The 17,665-nt window shown below is 46.9% G+C and overlaps 1 protein-coding gene across 1 annotated transcript in view; it reads left to right on the forward strand.

Moving 5' to 3' along the window:
- Window positions 1-13,176, forward strand: part of LOC129849934 (IQ motif and SEC7 domain-containing protein 3-like) — a gene marked incomplete at its 3' end in the record, with an annotated part of 18,564 nt that extends 5,388 nt beyond the window's left edge. The window contains exons 2-4 of the mRNA XM_055916603.1: window positions 1,941-2,063; window positions 6,539-6,705; window positions 12,961-13,176. Of these exons, the coding sequence (XP_055772578.1) occupies window positions 1,941-2,063; window positions 6,539-6,705; window positions 12,961-13,176 (506 nt within the window). The remainder of the gene's footprint in view (window positions 1-1,940; window positions 2,064-6,538; window positions 6,706-12,960) is intronic.
- Window positions 13,177-17,665: the final 4,489 nt, after the last annotated feature.

A 17,665-nucleotide genomic window follows, 5' to 3' on the forward strand; every position in this document is an offset into this window, starting at 1 on the left:
CAAAGTAGCCTCCCTTTGCCTTGATGACATCTTTGCACACTCTTGGCATTCTCTCATGTAGTCAAGGGCCAGTAATGGGGATCAGGTTTCAATGTGAAAATCAGTCATGGGGATAACATGGGTGTTGGTGGTGTGAGAGTTATAGGTGTGTGTGTGGGGCGGGGGCTGTGTGTAGTGTGGTGTGTCTGTGTGCAGGTGTGTGTGTGTGTGTGAGAGAGAAACAGAGAGAGAGAGAATGTGTGCTTCTTCATGCGTACATGCGTGTGTGTGAGCAGGAGTGAGTGTCTGTATGTGAGCTTTCACACGTCTTCCTCAAAGTGTGTATGTGTGTCCTCCACCCTTTCACCCTTTCACCCCCCCCTCCCCCCCAGTGATGGAACACAACCGCTGCATTGATATTAGCCAAAGCATTTAAGCTGAATGCCCTCACACACTATAAATACGTCTAGTTAAGATGTCTTCAGTCCAATTAAACCCTATCACCGTTATAGATTTTGTTCCCTAAAGATTGCTTCTCCTCCCCAAGCTTATTTGGATCGACTGTAGTCTGACACACACACACACACACACACACACACACACACACACACACACACACACACACACACACACACACACACACACACACACACACACACACACACACACACACACACACACACACACACACACACACACACACACACACAGGGACACAAACGCACTCAAAGACACACACAGAGACACACACACAAACACAGAGACACACTCACACTCACACCAGTCTACCCCACAACCTGTTTATAGCAGAGAAGTGAACTCTACTTTCTGCTTGTCATCTCCTAATCAGGTGGAAGAGAACAAGCCTGGTTCTGTCTTGCTGGGAGCCAATCAATATGTGTGTTTGGACGGTGGAGGTGTTCTGCAACCCCTGATGCTTTGTAAACACTTCACAACATGTGGCGTGTAATTTCTCCTGACAAATATGCTAATCAAGGGAGGTCATCAAAATGTGTGTGTTTGTGTGTGTGTGCGTGTGTGTGTGTGTTCCCGCTAAGATATTCAATATTCTGCTACAGACCACTAGACCACACAGGGTTAATTGAGAACAAAATCTACAATATCTCAACAACTTCAGTTGTAACAAATGTAATGCCCTGAAGTCACTGTCATTGTCCTAGCTCAATTGCACTGTAAACTATCATGCAATAGGTTATCAAGATAATGTCACGATGACTTACAATTACATGGTTTTACATTGTCTCTCCCAACTTGATAGAACTCATGCTAATACAATCAAATTAGACTGTTATCAGATGAGATGTCGAAATAATCATCCTTCGATTCCATCACTCTAGGAAACATTTTCATCCTACCTGAGAAAATGTCACCCTCAACACCCAGTCATCCAACTTTTCAACAAATCCAGTCACCTTTTCGCTCACTTTGGCGGACATTGTTGACACAAATCACTAATTCCCATGCATTTATTCTGACGGGCTTACGAATCTCTTTTATTTAAGCTGATTTAATTTCCTCTGACTAAGCTAGCCCGTCCATTAATGGCTGGATTTTCTGCTCCGAGGGTTTGTGTCGCTGTGCTGGGGGAGCGGTAATAGCAGTGTAGCCGAGGCTAAATGGGCCCATCCCTGATGTCCTTGCACCCATGCATGGATAATACCTGGGTCAAACTGACCCTGAAGTAGACATAGTGAAAGTTCTGGAAGTTGTTCCCCATAGTTCTGAGTCATTTCTGGGTTCACCTCCCCACGACCGCAGGGGCAGGGGAAGTGGAAGTGGCCTCTGATGTGAATTCAAACTGGGGTTTACAGATTCCTGTAGAAGTAACATCTCTGTTCTCTCTCTCTCTCTCTCTCTCTCTCTCTCTCTATCTCTCTCTCTCTCTCTCTCTCTCTCTCACTCTGTCTCTCTCTCTCCCTCCTTGTCTTTCCTTTCTGCAGTTGTGTGGTGGATGAGATGGATTTCTCAGGGATGGAGCTGGACGAGGCTCTGAGGAAGTTCCAGGCTCACATCAGAGTCCAGGGAGAGGCCCAGAAGGTGGAGAGACTGATCGAGGCCTTCAGGTGAGCTCCATTTTTCAGTCAGTTTGTCAGTCCATCAGTCAGCCAATCAATCAGTTACTCAGTCCATCAGTCAGCCAATCAATCAGTTAGTCAGTCAATCAATTAATCAATCATTTGTGTGTGTGTGTGTGATATATATTGCTTTGTGAATAATCCCAGGAAGAGTAGCCTTGATGGAGTAATGGGTATCTTAATACACTACACTATAAACCAAACTCATACTGGAGGGTTGTTGGTTTAAGGATGACACCTAAAAACTATTCAGATAAGTCATCCACATCCAGTATGATGTCAGTCAGTTGTGATTAGATGAGGTCACTACTGGGACAAACAGACAGACCTTTGTCTCAGGTTTAGAAGGCCTAAAAGACTGGAACGTTCAAGTGAGTTAAGCTCCACATCAGGCGAGAAACAGCCCTGTAGTGTCTTTGCCCTGTTGTTGTCCATGGGTGGGCAGGACATTGCCGATAGCACTAAGGTCCATGTGTGTCTGAGCCTAAAACACAGCACTAGGAGTTTTTTTCAGTTCACGTCTCACTTCACCAGTCAACCCAAATCCCATCCAAACTTTCCACTTTCTACATAGCCTGGTTATCCAGCCCGAATTTTGCACACAGCAGTGTTGCACTGCATTCAGACTGGTTAAATCAGGCTAGTTTCAACCCTCCCTCCATTTAGATGGTTGACCCAGCCTTCCGCTTGGCTAGGTGCTCTGAAACAACAGGCAATCTCAACAGACAGGATAAGTACAACTTCCTGGTTTACGAGTCTAAACGGGTATCCCATTTATGCCACAGCTGCGGTGCTCTGCGCTAACCAGTGTCCTTGAATACCCACTCCATTTACGATATGGCCAGCTGTCACAGTTGTCACGGTGCGTTGCCAACGACAGTGTTGTTGTCGTTGTGAGCGGGCATGGAGACTGACGGCTAGTATTTGTTTTGCGTACGATTGGCGCAGAGTGCGTGCTCCACAGAGAGGGGCGGAATAAAGAGCGAGGGAGGGAAGAAAGGAGGAGAGGGTTATAAATATCCACTGTTGCATAAGCATATCTCTGGTCTCCGCCTGCCTCCCCTGCTCCTCCAAACAGAGATGGAGAGAGTGAGGAATAGAAAAAAGATAGGGGGGAGAAAAGGATAGAGAACGAGAGACAAGAGTCTGAGACAGAGAGAAAGATGATGGGACGGAGGGAGGGAGAAAGACTTCAAAGAGAGTGAGGGGATAGCGAGAGGCTTAAAGAATGAAAGAGAGAGACGGATAGAGAAAGAGGTAAAGGATGACTGTAAACACAGAAGGAAAGGCAGGTGGCAGGGAAATGAGAGTGAGAGGGAGGAAAGGGAGAGAGAGAATGTGTCAACAAACACAAGACAGGAGAAAATAAACACCTGGCAGCTTCCGTAGCTTGGCGTGTGTCAGCTAATAATGAACCAAACACTGGCAGTTTCTGAGGCCAGAGACACACACACACACACACACACACACACACACACACACACACACACACACACACACACACACACACACACACACACACACACACACACACACACACACACACACACACACACACACACACACACACACACACACACACACACACACACACACACACACACAATTCCCTTCACTGAAATAAGTAAGGGGAGGGAATATAGGGTTTCTCTTTCTAGGGCTATCTGCTATTTCACTCTTTCTGGTAGAATAGTAAAGAGAAATGTATAGAACTGAGACTTTATTATGATGAAGAGTTAAAGCTATTGATTGGCTGCAAAACCTTCCTTAAAGTCTAACCCCAGTTTTGATGGTACAACTGCAAACCATAGAGTATGTGGCTTAAGATAAGATATGTTTCAGGTAAAAAGTCTAATCTCCATTAGATGATGCAGAATCAGTGGGGATGAACCCCAAACTGAGGACACGGGCTGCGTCCCAAATGGCAACACTATTCCCGACAGAGCTAGTCCACTACCTGTGTGTATTCCTAGCCCACTGAGACGTAGATTCCAATCATGCAGCTCAGTGGTCACATGACTCCGGAGGAAGGCCGGCCTACCTGGAAACCAGAACCAGAATTAATATGGAATTACACTTTACGCTCCAGTAGAGGCCCTATGGGGTGTCACACACACACACACACACACACACACACATTGAAATAATAGATTGATTAATTAACATAGGAAGCTCCCCTGTGGAATCTCACGCCATGCTACAGTAAAAAAAATGTATTCCATAAAAGATTTGAATTGGTTGCCAATGCAGAGGAGAGCATAGTGTGACAATATGGGGGCGTCCTGAATAGCACCCTATTCCCTATTTAGTGCAGTAATTTTGACCAGGGCCCTCAAAGTAGGGCCCCTATGTAGGGAATAGTGTTCAATTTGGTATGCACCTATGATGAATACAGTACACCATTATCACTGGGAGAGTATGTATGCATCGTGACACACTGTAGCTAGCAGTGCAGTCACCCCACTGGGCACAGACCTCAGTTCAACTTCTAGTTTTGATTTACATTTGATTGAGTTGTCAACTAAAGTGAATTAAACATGAAATCAACTAAACATGTCATCCTGTCATTGGATTCAGGTTAAAAGTTGGGTGAAAAAAAGACGCGGACATTTTGCAAATACAATCAGTTTTGTTGATTCAACGTCATCTCACGTCAATTTTTTTCTGGTTGAAATTACGTGGAAACTACATTGATTCAACCCGTTTTTTCCCATAATGTCATGTAAATGGTAGTGTCTGGAGAGCTCTGCTTTTCACTGTAGAGGATCGACCTCTTTACTCTATGGACATAGGCTGCTCTCTGTTAAAACATGGACAGGCCCTTATGTTTCATCCTCTCACAACGCCCCCAAGCAGATAGACTGGCTGTCCTAGCATAGACACACGCACGCACGCACGCACGCACGCACACACGCACCCACACACACACGCACACTTAGTCATCAAATACACACTTAGTCAAACACACACACACACTTAGTCATCAAATACACACTTAGTCAAACACACAATCACACTCCACACACTCAGGTGTCTCTGCCAGTTAGATTGACGAGGGTTGTTTGGTGCGTGGAGCTGCTAGGCCAGCTGTATATCCCTCTCCTGCCGTGCCTCCTCTCAGATCTCAGGGTGTTCTCTGGGACCTCCATCAGCCCTGTGTCATCTTTACTGCAGAGGTGCCCGGGCAGGGATATGTCTGCTGTCTAACCCACGGCGCACAGTGTAAATACACCACGGTACTAGTTATGTAGCACTTTGGGACAACTGCTGATGCAAAAAGGGCTTTTTAAAATAAATGTTATTGATTGATTTGACTACTGTCGTTCTGTCTGTTTGTCTTCTGTCTATTGGTTGGCCAGGTTCTTTGTGGTGGCTAGGGAGTAGGGACTTCATCTTATCTGTATCTTCTAGGGAGTAGGGACTTCATCTTATCTGTATCTTCTAGGGAGTAGGGACTTCATCTTATCTGTATCTTCTAGGGAGTAGGTACTTCATCTTATCTGTATATTCTAGGGAGTAGGGACTTCATCTTATCTGTATCTTCTAGGGAGTAGGGACTTCATCTTATCTGTATCTTCTAGGGAGTAGGGACTTCATCTTATCTGTATCTTCTAGGGAGTAGGTACTTCATCTTATCTGTAGGGAGTAGGGACTTCATCTTATCTGTATATTCTAGGGAGTAGGGACGTCATCTTATCTGTATATTCTAGGGAGTAGGTACTTCATCTTATCTGTAGGGAGTAGGGACTTCATCTTATCTGTATCTTCTAGGGAGTAGGGACTTCATCTTATCTGTATCTTCTAGGGAGTAGGTACTTCATCTTATCTGTAGGGAGTAGGGACTTCATCTTATCTGTATATTCTAGGGAGTAGCGACGTCATCGTATCTGTATATTCTAGGGAGTAGGGACTTCATCTTATCGGTAACTTCTAGGGAGTAGGGACTTCATCGTATCTGTATATTCTAGGGAGTAGGGACTTCGTCTTATCTGTATATTCTAGGGAGTAGGGACTTCATCGTATCTGTATATTCTAGGGAGTAGGGACTTCATCGTATCTGTATATTCTAGGGAGTAGGGACTTCATCTTATCGGTAACTTCTAGGGAGTAGGGACTTTGTCTTATCTGTATATTCTAGGGAGTAGGGACTTCATCTTATCTGTATATTTTGGTTGGAAGTGATAAGATAATTGTAATATAACAGGGGAATTAGTAGGTTTATGTTGAGGAAGAGGCAGGGAGGTCTTTGCTATGACAGATTGTTGGATCTCTCTGACCATGCGTCATGTTCCTCTTTCCAGATCCTCTGGGGGGTGTGGGGTCTTATGCGTCCTGGTCGGGAGGTTTTTGTTGCAAAAGAAATAAGACTGGTTCATGGGTTTTACAAATACTACCCCCTCTCTCCCACATCCCTCCTGTCCCCCTGTCCTGTGTCCTGTCCCCCTGCCCCCCACCCTCTCCAGTCAGCGGTACTGCATGTGTAACCCGGACGTGGTGCAGCAGTTCCACAACCCCGACACCATCTTCATCCTGGCCTTTGCTATCATCCTCCTCAACACAGACATGTACTCACCCAACATCAAGCCTGACCGCAAGATGATGCTGGAGGACTTCATACGCAACCTCCGAGGTGAGCCATTCTTTTAGTAGAGTGTGTTGGAGCGGTAGAGGAGAAGGAGGGGGAGGATGGGAGTAGAGGAGGAGAGGAGCCATTCTTTTAGTAGAGTGTGTTGGAGCGGTAGAGGAGAAGGAGGGGGAGGATGGGAGTAGAGGAGGAGAGGAGCCATTCTTTTAGTAGAGTGTGTTGGAGCGGTAGATGAGAAGGAGGGGAGGATGGGAGTAGAGGAGGGGAGGAGCCATTCTTTTAGTAGAGTGTGTTGGAGCGGTAGATGAGAAGGAGGGGGAGGATGGGAGTAGAGGAGGGGAGGGGAACAGGGGAAGTAATAGTTATTTACTACTTACTTTATACTAGTTAGTTAGTTACTAGTTACTAGTTCATTTGTTACTACTTAGTTAGTTACTAGTTAATGTATTACTAGTTGGTTAGTTGTTAATTAGTTACTACTAACACCATATCCAAGTGTAGCCACATAGTGTAGCCTTTCTCAGAGGCCACTAAATCTTGAATCCACAGCGACAGGATATTCAATCTATCAGGTCGCCGCAATGATTTGTCTGAGTTTGAAATATCCGTAGTGGATGTAATATCCGTGTAACAAGAGAAGACGGCTAAAGTCCCAATCCATTGTCCCTAACAGTTAGCTTACTCTAATTCAAATCAGCTGCGTCCCAAATGGCACCCTGTTCTCTACATAATGCACTACCTTTGACCAGGGCCCAGGGCACCCTATTCCCTATGGGCCCTGGTCAAAAGTAGTGCACTATATAATGAATAGGATGCCATTTGTGATGCAGACCTTGTGTCTTTGGTAATATAGAGCTGCATCATAGTTTTCCTCTGCCAGGGAAAGATCCATCAGGACTGTGGGATCAATATGGTACAACTTTAATGGATTCATCTGGACGGCTCTTCACAATTAAATGAAGTTGGAAAATCAATCGGGGCGTCTCATGCAAATTAGGATATGCCACGATGCTTGGCCTTCTTCCTCTGTTTGTGTCCTCTCTCCTACTCTCTCTCTCTCTCTCTCTCTCTCTCTCTCTCTCTCTCTCTCTCTCTCTCTCTCTCTCTCTCTCTCTCTCTCTCTCTTTCTCGCTCTCTCTCTCTCTCTTCTCTCTCTCTCTCTCTCTCTCTGTCTCTCTCTGTCTCTCTCTCTCCACTCTCATTCTCTCGCTCTTTCTCTTCCTCTCTCTCATTCCCTCTCTCTCTCTCGCTCTCTCTCTTCCTCTCTCTCATTCTCTCTCTCTCTCTCACTCTCTGACTCTCTCTCTTTCTCGTTCCCTTTCTCTCTCTTTCTATCTTTCAGCCCTCTCTCTCTTACTGTATCTCTCCCAATCTCCCCCATGTCTCCCTCCCTCCTCCTTCCTCCTCTCTCACTCTATATTTTCAGCTAATTGAGTAGTGGGAAGAACACAGATAAGAGATTGAATCGGATGTTAATTAATGAAGAACAGAGGAGTGCTCACTTACTCAATTACACTGGACCAGAAATGTCAAAAACATTCTGCAATGTCTAACCTGATATATAGACACTAAATAGAATTAGTATAATGACTTGTATTGTATCCTAGAAACCATTCCATATATATATATAAATGTCTTACTTTTGATGTATCAAAATATGACAGTGTTCACATAATTAGTATAACCCTTGATGTGTCTAGTAGTACCGCTGTTGCACATATAATTCGTTTAATGACTTACATTGTATTCTAGAAATGTCTCCATATACAGTATACATGTCTTACTGTTAATGTATCTAATTGTACTATAGTGAAGTCTCTTTGGAGTACGGACCAAAGGGCCAAGCACATTGGCCATGCTGGTCCTGGATCAATGAGCCTAGCTAGGGGTGGGCCATGCTGGTCCTGGATCAGAGAGCCTAGCTAGGGGTGGGCCATGCTGGTCCTGGATCAGAGAGCCTAGCTAGGGGAGGTCCATGCTGGTCCTGGATCAAAGAGCCTAGCTAGGGGAGGTCCATGCTGGTCCTGGATCAGAGAGCCTAGAACAGGGGTGGGCCATGCTGGTCCTGGATCAAAGAGCCTAACACAGGGGTGGGCCATGCTGGTCCTGGATCAGAGAGCCTAGCTAGGGGAGGTCCATGCTGGTCCTGGATCAAAGAGCCTAGCTAGGGGAGGTCCATGCTGGTCCTGGATCAGAGAGCCTAGCTAGGGGAGGTCCATGCTGGTCCTGGATCAATGAGCCTAACACATGGGTGGGCCATGCTGGTCCTGGGTCAAAGATTCTAGCACATGGGTGGGCCATGCTGGTCCTGGGTCAAAGATTCTAGCACAGGGGTGGGCCATGCTGGTCCTGGGTCAAAGATTCTAGCACAGGGGTGGGCCATGCTGGTCCTGGGTCAAAGAGCCTAGCTAGGGGAGGTCCATGCTGGTCCTGGATCAATGAGCCTAACACATGGGTGGGCCATGCTGGTCCTGGATGGCTGTAGTATGTGGTTGTTGTTGAGTCAGATGTACTCTCTCTCGCTCTCTCCTCTCACTCTCTCTCTCTCTCTCTCTTTCTCTCGCTCTCGCTCTCTCCCCTCTCAATCTCTCACACACACACACCCCCCCCCCACACACACACACACCCTGCTCATCTTCCTCCCACTGTGCTGACTCCATAATGTGGAGTGATGCCTCAGCATATCCAAAATGTGCATCTGTGTCACTGCCCTGACGAGTGTCTCCATTTGACAAAATTATTCCCGACCCAGCAGCCTCATTGGCTCCTCAATGAACCACCCTCGCTATAATGGGGTCTATCTTGAGGGAAGCCACACGTCCAAATGATACAGTATGTTCCCCCCAGTCCCCAGTTGATATCGTCCCCCCCAGTCCCCAGTTGATATGTCCCCCCCCCAGTCCCCAGTTGATATGTTCCCCCCAGTCCCTAGTTGATATGTTCCCCCCAGTCCCCAGTTGATATGTTCCCCCCCGGTCCCCAGTTGATATGTTCCCCCCAGTCTCCAGTTGATATGTTCCCCCCAGTCCCCAGTTAATATGTTCCCCCCAGTCCCCAGTTGATATGCCCCCCCCCCCCAGTCCCCAGTTGATATGCTCCCCCCAGTCCCCAGTTGATATGTTCCCCCCAGTCCCCAGTTGATATGTTCCCCCCAGTCCCCAGTTAATATGTTCCCCCCAGTCCCCAGTTGATATGTTCTCCCCAGTCCCCAGTTGATATGTTCCCCCCAGTCCCCAGTTGATATGTTCCCCCCAGTCCCCAGTTGATATGTCCCCCCAGTCCCCAGTTGATATGTTCCCCCCAGTCCCCAGTTGATATGTTCCCCCCAGTCCCCAGTTGATATGTTCCCCCCAGTCCCCAGTTGATATGTTCCCCCCAGTCCCCAGTTTATATGTTCCCCCCAGTCCCCAGTTGATATGTTCCCCCCCATGTCCCTAGTTGATATGCCCCCCCCCCCCCCCCCAGTCCCCAGTTTATATGTCCCCCCGGTCCCCAGTTGATATGCCCCCCCCCCCCCCCCAGTCCCCAGTTGATATGTTCCCCCCAGTCCCCAGTTGATATGTTCCCCCCAGTCCCCAGTTGATATGTTCCCCCCCAGTCCCCAGTTGATATGTTCCCCCCCAATCCCCAGTTGATATGTTCCCCCCCAATCCCCAGTTGATATGTTCCCCCCCAGTCCCCAGTTGATATGTTCCCCCCCAGTCCCCAGTTGATATGTTCCCCCCCAGTCCCCAGTTGATATGTTCCCCCCAGTCCCTAGTTGATATGTTCCCCCCTTTCCCCAGTTGATATGTTCCCCCCAGTCCCCAGTTGATATGTTCCCCCCCAGTCCCCAGTTGATATGTTCCCCCCCAGTCCCCAGTTGATATGTTCCCCCCAGTCGCCAGTTGATATGTTCCCCCCCAGTCCCCAGTTGATATGTCCCCCCCCAGTCCCCAGTTCATATGTTCTCCCCAGTCCCCAGTTGATATGTTCTCCCCAGTCCCCAGTTGATATGTTCCCCCCAGTCCCCAGTTGATATCGTCCCTCCCAGTCCCCAGTTGATATGTTCCCCCCCAGTCCCCAGTTGATATGTTCCCCCAGTCCCCAGTTGATATGTTCCCCCCAGTCCCCAGTTGATATGTTCCCCCCAGTCCCCAGTTGATATGTTCCCCCCAGTCCCCAGTTGATATGTCCCCCCCCAGTCCCCAGTTTATATGTCCCCCCAGTCCCCAGTTGATATGCCTCCCCCCCCCAGTCCCCAGTTGATATGTTCCCCCCAGTCCCCAGTTGATATGTTACCCCCAGTCCCCAGTTGATATGTTCCCCCCAGTCCCCAGTTGATATGTTCCCCCCAGTCCCCAGTTGATATGTTCCCCCCCATGTCCCTAGTTGATATGCCCCCCCCCCCAGTCCCCAGTTTATATGTCCCCCCGGTCCCCAGTTGATATGCCCCCCCCCCCCCAGTCCCCAGTTGATATGTTCCCCCCAGTCCCCAGTTGATATGTTCCCCCCAGTCCCCAGTTGATATGTTCCCCCCCAGTCCCCAGTTGATATGTTCCCCCCAGTCCCCAGTTGATATGTCCCCCCCCAGTCCCCAGTTGATATGTTCCCCCCCCAGTCCCCAGTTGATATGTCCCCCCAGTCCACAGTTGATATGTTCCCCCCCAGTCCGCAGTTGATGTGTTCCCCCCCAGTCCCCAGTTCATATATTCTCCCCCCAGTCCCCAGTTGATATGTTCCCCCCCCAGTCCCCAGTTCATATGTTCCCCCCCAGTCCCCAGTTGATATGTTCCCCCCCCAGTCCCCAGTTCATATGTTCCCCCCCCAGTCCCCAGTTGATATGTCCCCCCCCCCCAGTCCCCAGTTGATATGTTCTCCCCAGTCCCCAGTTGATATGTTCCCCCCCCAGTCCCCAGTTGATATGTTCCCCCCAGGCGCAGGATATTTCATAACATCTGTAACGAGTGCACTGAGTCGGGAAGCAAGTTCAGGGGAGTGAGTGTTTTAATAAATAAACGAAACAAAAACCACGAAACACAAACAACACACCGACATGAAAACAGAGTCAATAACACCTGAGGTAAGAACCAAGGGGAGTGACAGATATAGGGAAGACAATCAAGGAGGTGATGGAGTCCAGGTGAGTGTCATGAGGCGCAGGTGCGCGAGACGATGGTGACAGGTGTGTGTGATAATCAGCAGCCTGATGACCTAGAGGCTGGAGACAACATCAAGAGGAGGGTTTTTTGCAATTAACTAATTTAACATTTGCTTCTGTCATTATTTTAATAGAATGTATGTGTGTGTGGGGTTGTGTGGTGTGTGTCCATGCGTGCGTTTGTGTGTGGGGTTGTGTGTGTGTGTGTGTGTGCGTGCGTGCGTGCGTGCGTGCGTGCGTGTTGAGAGTTAATGTTGAGGCGCTGTATGTGTGTGTTTGATGGTGTGCTTTGAATGAGTGTGTTTGTTTGTGCTCTGTGATCATGACTGAGATATGAGTGTGTGTGTTTGACCGTGCTCTGTGATCGGGACTGAGTGTGTGTGCTTGGTTGTGCTCTGTGATAGGGATTGAGTGTGTGTGTGTGTGTTTGGTGCGCTGTGCCCAGCGTAGTGTGTGTGTGTTTGGTGTGCTGTGCCCATCGTGGTGTGTGTGTGGGGGGGAGGGAGGGGGCTCCCTGTGGCTCTGACACATTCCCTGGCCTTGGAACAGGAGGAGTGGGTCAGTGTACACACAGCATGACTCTTCCACCACAGAACACAGAGCATTCACCATTAAACTCTCTTATCTCAAAGCTCCACTGAGGTGAATACACACATACAAACAATAAACACGCACAGACTTAAAATCACGCATGTACACACACCCACACATACACACACCATAGAAAGACTACTGAATGCGTCATGGCCTGGGCTGTTTCTACATGCATGTACATGTATGTGCTGGTGCTGTAGCTTACAGTAGTTTAGTTGTTTACAGTAGCTTACAGTAGTTTACAATAGTTTACAGTAGTTTACAGTAGTTTACAGTAGCTTACAATAGTTTACAATAGCTTACAGTAGTTTACAATAGTTTACAGTAGTGTACAGTAACTTACAGTAGTTTACAGTAGCGTACTGTAGTTTACAGTAGCTTACAATAGTTTACTGTAGTTTACAGTAGCTTAATATAGTTTACAGGCTTCTGTCATTGTGGCTCTTTGTGGATGTCTGTGTATTTGGGATTGCATGCATGTCTTTGGGCCTCTCAAACATTGCCACTGTTTCTAGAACATGGTGTGTGTGTGTGTGTTGTGTGTGTTTGTGTGTGTGTGTGTCTAGGTGTGGATGATGGAGCAGACATCCCCAGAGACATGGTGGTGGGCATCTATGAGAGGATCCAACAGAGAGAGCTGCGATCCAATGAAGACCACGTCACCTACGTCACCAAGGTGGAGCAGTCCATTGTGGGCATGAAGACAGTAAGGACACCAGGGCTTGACATTAACGCTTGTTCGCGACTAGTGACTTTTTTTTGGGGGGGGGGGGGGGGGGGGGGCAATCAGAATATACATTTCTGTTGTCTGAATGGACAAGTCAAATAAATCACACAAAAATCTCAATGCCAAACAATTACTCCCATCAGAGTTGGATCAGAGTGTCCTCCGTATGCGTTGCAATGTGCATTGTTCTCCCAATCTCTGCAGACCGCATCGGAGTGGAATTGTATTGCACTGACAGGCACGAGCGGTCTTTCAATCACCTGCACAGATCCCCATGTAGCCGCGTGTGCACACACAGATGCAAGCGTACACACACACACACACACACACACACACACACACACACACACACACACACACACACACACACACACACGGTAAGACCGATCCATCAATGTTTACTTGGTGACAGAAGCCACTCAGTCATCCTATAGCTTGTAATTAATCATTGACAGACACTTACAATACATCTGAAAACAATAAGAAGTGTTTGAGCTGTTTTTGTCACTCAAGAGCAAGGTTGATGTAGTTTGAGAACATACCCAGTGCAATAAGTTAGCCCAAGGGTGTCAAACTCATTCCGCGGAGGGCCTAGTGACTGAGGGTTTTTGTTATTTCCTTTCAATGAAGACCTAGACAACCAGGTGAGGGGAGTTCCTTACTAAGTAGTGACCTTAATTCATCAATCAAGTACGAGGGAGGAGTTAAAACCCACAGACGTTGGGCCCTCCGTGGAATGTTAGACCATCAAGGTATATCTATCTAATCCATCAGTCATGTCGTTTTCCCTTTGGCTCAGATGGTTACACCGTAACCAAACCGGCCGCGCGCGTGTGCCGTCTTGCGCCGTCATGCGCATATAGATTTTTTTTCATCACGACACGCAGGTTGAAATATCAAATCAAACTCTGAACCAATTATATTAACAGGTCGAAAAGTATTAAACATTTATGGCAATTTAGCTAGTTAGCTTGCAGTTGCTAGCTAATTTGTCCGATTTAGGTAGCTTGCTGTTTCTAGCTAATTTGTCCTGAGATATAAACGTTGAGTTTTTATTTTACCTGAAATGCACAAGGTCCTCTATTCCGACAATTCATTCACACATAAAACAGTCACCGAATCGTTTCTAGTCATCTCTCCTCCTTCCAGCCTTTTTCTTTTTTGGACTTTATTTGGCAATTGGAATCTAACTTTCATCGTAACCATGACAACTGACCGAACTCAGTTCATCTTTCAATCACCCATGTGGCTATAACCAATGAGGAGATGGCACGTGGGTATCTGCTTCTATAAACCAATGAGTATATGGAAGAGGCAGGACTTGCACCGCGTTCAGTGTCACAAATAGAACTGACTTCTATTTTAGCACTTGGCAATGTAGACACTCGTTGGCGGGCGCGAGCCGTGTGGGTGCAATAATTGAATGACATGTATGTTTAAATGTATTTTGCAATGCGAGTGGTGTGGTCAGCATGTTAGTGTGGTGCTTCTGAAACCAAGGTTGTGGGTTTGATTCTCACATGGACCACAGAATGTTTTTGTTACACTGAAGATACAGTATATATTACTCTGTTACACCAAACATTGTTCAACTAAACCGTTACACTGACCTCTGTCTGGTCTGCCTTGTAAAAGAGGTCTCTTGACCTCAATGGGACTTCCTGGATAAATAAATATGATTTTATCAAATTAAACATGTGTGTTCACCGCACCAATCTTACCTAAAACGCTTAAAGACTCCTGTTGCAAGTAGCTGGCTAATATAGATAGATTGAGTAATGACCTGAGTTAATGATTGCAGTCCTGATAATGAGCCTTTGCTAATGGTGGAGATGCTAATGGATAAAATGGCTAATGGGCTCTGCTGACAGTGCTGAGGAAAGGTAGTAACAGTGTTCGCTAACAACGCTAATGAGAAAGACTGAAGGACTTTGAAACGGTGTCTTCTTTTACAGTATCTTAGCTGAAAATGAGTAAATGATCAAACTACCGCAATGTTCAGTTTATACTGCAGCAACAGGACCCCACAGTACTATACAGTTCATACTACCTCAACAGTACTCCACAGTACTATACAGTACTATACGGTTCATACTACCGCGACAGTACTCTACAGTAGTAAACACTTCTATACAGTTCATATTACCTCAACAGTACTCCACAGTACAATACAGTTCATATTACCTCAACAGTACTCCACAGTACTATACAGTTCATACTACCTCAACAGTACTCCACAGTACTATACAGTTCATACTACCTCAACAGTACTATACAGTACTATACGGTTCATACTACCTCGACAGTACTCTACAGTAGTATACACTTCTATACAGTTCATATTACCTCAACAGTACTCCACAGTACTATACAGTTCATATTACCTCAACAGTACTCCACAGTACTATACAGTTCATACTACCTCAACAGTACTCCACAGTACTATACAGTACTATATGGTTCATACTACCTCAACAGTACTCCACAGTACTATACAGTTCATATTACCTCAACAGTACTCCACAGTACTATACAGTTCATACTACCTCAACAGTACTCCACAGTACTATACAGTACTATACGGTTCATACTACCTCCACAGTACTATACAGTTCATACTACTTCAGCAGTACTCCACAGTACTATACAGTTCATACTACTTCAACAGTACTCCACAGTACTATACAGTTCATACTACCTCAACAGTACTCCACAGTACTATACAGTACTATACGGTTCATACTACCTCAACAGTACTATATAGTTCGTACTACCGCAACAGTACGCCACAGTACTATATAGTTCATACTACCTCAACAGTACTATATAGTTCGTACTACCGCAACAGTACTCCACAGTACTATACAGTTCATACTACTTCAGCAGTACTCCACAGTACTATACAGTTCATACTACCTCAACAGTACTCCACATTACTATACAGCTCATAGTACTTCAACAGTACTGTACAGTACTATATAGTTCATACTACCTCAACAGGACTCAGTTCATACTACTTCAACAGTATTGCAGCGCAGGTGATAATGACACAAGCAATCAACAAGCTTCCACCCACTGTGCAGTTTCATATACTTTTTCTACTACGAGTAGGCTAAAGGGAGAATGAGCATAGCATCATTAGCGTAGTATCCCAGCTAATGACTGCCTTCTATGAGCAATGTGACTGCCTTGCATGTTTCCCCCATCGCCATAATGAGAAGATAGCTAAGCTTACGGTTTGAGGAGCTAGGCAGGAGGCTCTGTGTTAGCTTGCAGGGACATGGAGAGAAATGAGAGAGAGAGCAAGAGAGGGGGAGAGAGAGAGCAAGAAAGCAAAAGAGAGCGAGAGAGGGAGAGGTATCAGAGAGAAAAATAGAAGAGAACAAGGAGAGAGAGAGAGGGGAGAAAAATAGTGAGGGGGTGAAGCAAGAGAATAAAACACCTAGGAAGAGAAAAAAGAGGGATTTAGGGGAGATGGAGAGAGAGGTGAGAGGGGGAAGGAGAATGTATTTGGGTCATGAGGGAGGGATTTAGGGGAGATGGAGAGAGAGGTGAGAGGGGGAGGGAGAATGTATTTGGGTCATGAGGGGGGATTTAGGGGAGATGGAGAGAGAGGTGAGAGGGGGAAGGAGAATGTATTTGGGTCATGAGGGAGGGATTTAGGGGAGATGGAGAGAGAGGTGAGAGGGGGAGGGAGAATGTATTTGGGTCATGAGGGAGGGATTTAGGGGAGATGGAGAGAGAGGTGAGAGGGGGAAGGAGAATGTATTTGGGTCATGAGGGAGGGATTTAGGGGAGATGGAGAGAGAGGCGAGAGGGGGAAGGAGAATGTATTTGGGTCATGAGGGAGGGATTTAGGGGAGATGGAGAGAGAGGTGAGAGGGGGAAGGAGAATGTATTTGGGTCATGAGGGAGGGATTTAGGGGAGATGGAGAGAGAGGTGAGAGGAGGAAGGAGAATGTATTTGGGTCATGAGGGAGGGATTTAGGGGAGATGGAGAGAGAGGTGAGAGGGGGAAGGAGAATGTATTTGGGTCATGAGGGAGGGATTTAGGGGAGATGGAGAGAGAGGTGAGAGGGGGAAGGAGAATGTATTTGGGTCATGAGGGAAGGATTTAGGGAAGATGGAGAGAGAGGTGAGAGGGGGAGGGAGAATGTATTTGGATAATTTCCAGAAGGTTCTGTTTTGCTGTGTTATCTGCCTAAAGAAGAAAGGCCCAAATCATGGAAAGACTCTCTCTGTATTGATACTGGCCACTGTGTGGACGTGACAGAACCCCGTGTAGTTCACCTGTCTCTGTATTGATACTGGCCACTGTGTGGACGTGACAGAACCCCGTGTAGTTCACCTGTCTCTGTATTGATACTGGCCACTGTGTGGACGTGACAGAACCCCGTGTAGTTCACCTGTCTCTGTATTGATACTGGCCACTGTGTGGACGTGACAGAACCCTGTGTAGTTCACCTGTCTCTGTATTGATACTGGCCACTGTGTGGACGTGACAGACCCCCGTGTAGTTCACCTGTCTCTGTATTGATACTGGC

Source organism: Salvelinus fontinalis, unplaced genomic scaffold (genome assembly GCF_029448725.1).
Source record: "Salvelinus fontinalis isolate EN_2023a unplaced genomic scaffold, ASM2944872v1 scaffold_1760, whole genome shotgun sequence".
Taxonomy (NCBI): Eukaryota; Metazoa; Chordata; class Actinopteri; order Salmoniformes; family Salmonidae; genus Salvelinus; species Salvelinus fontinalis.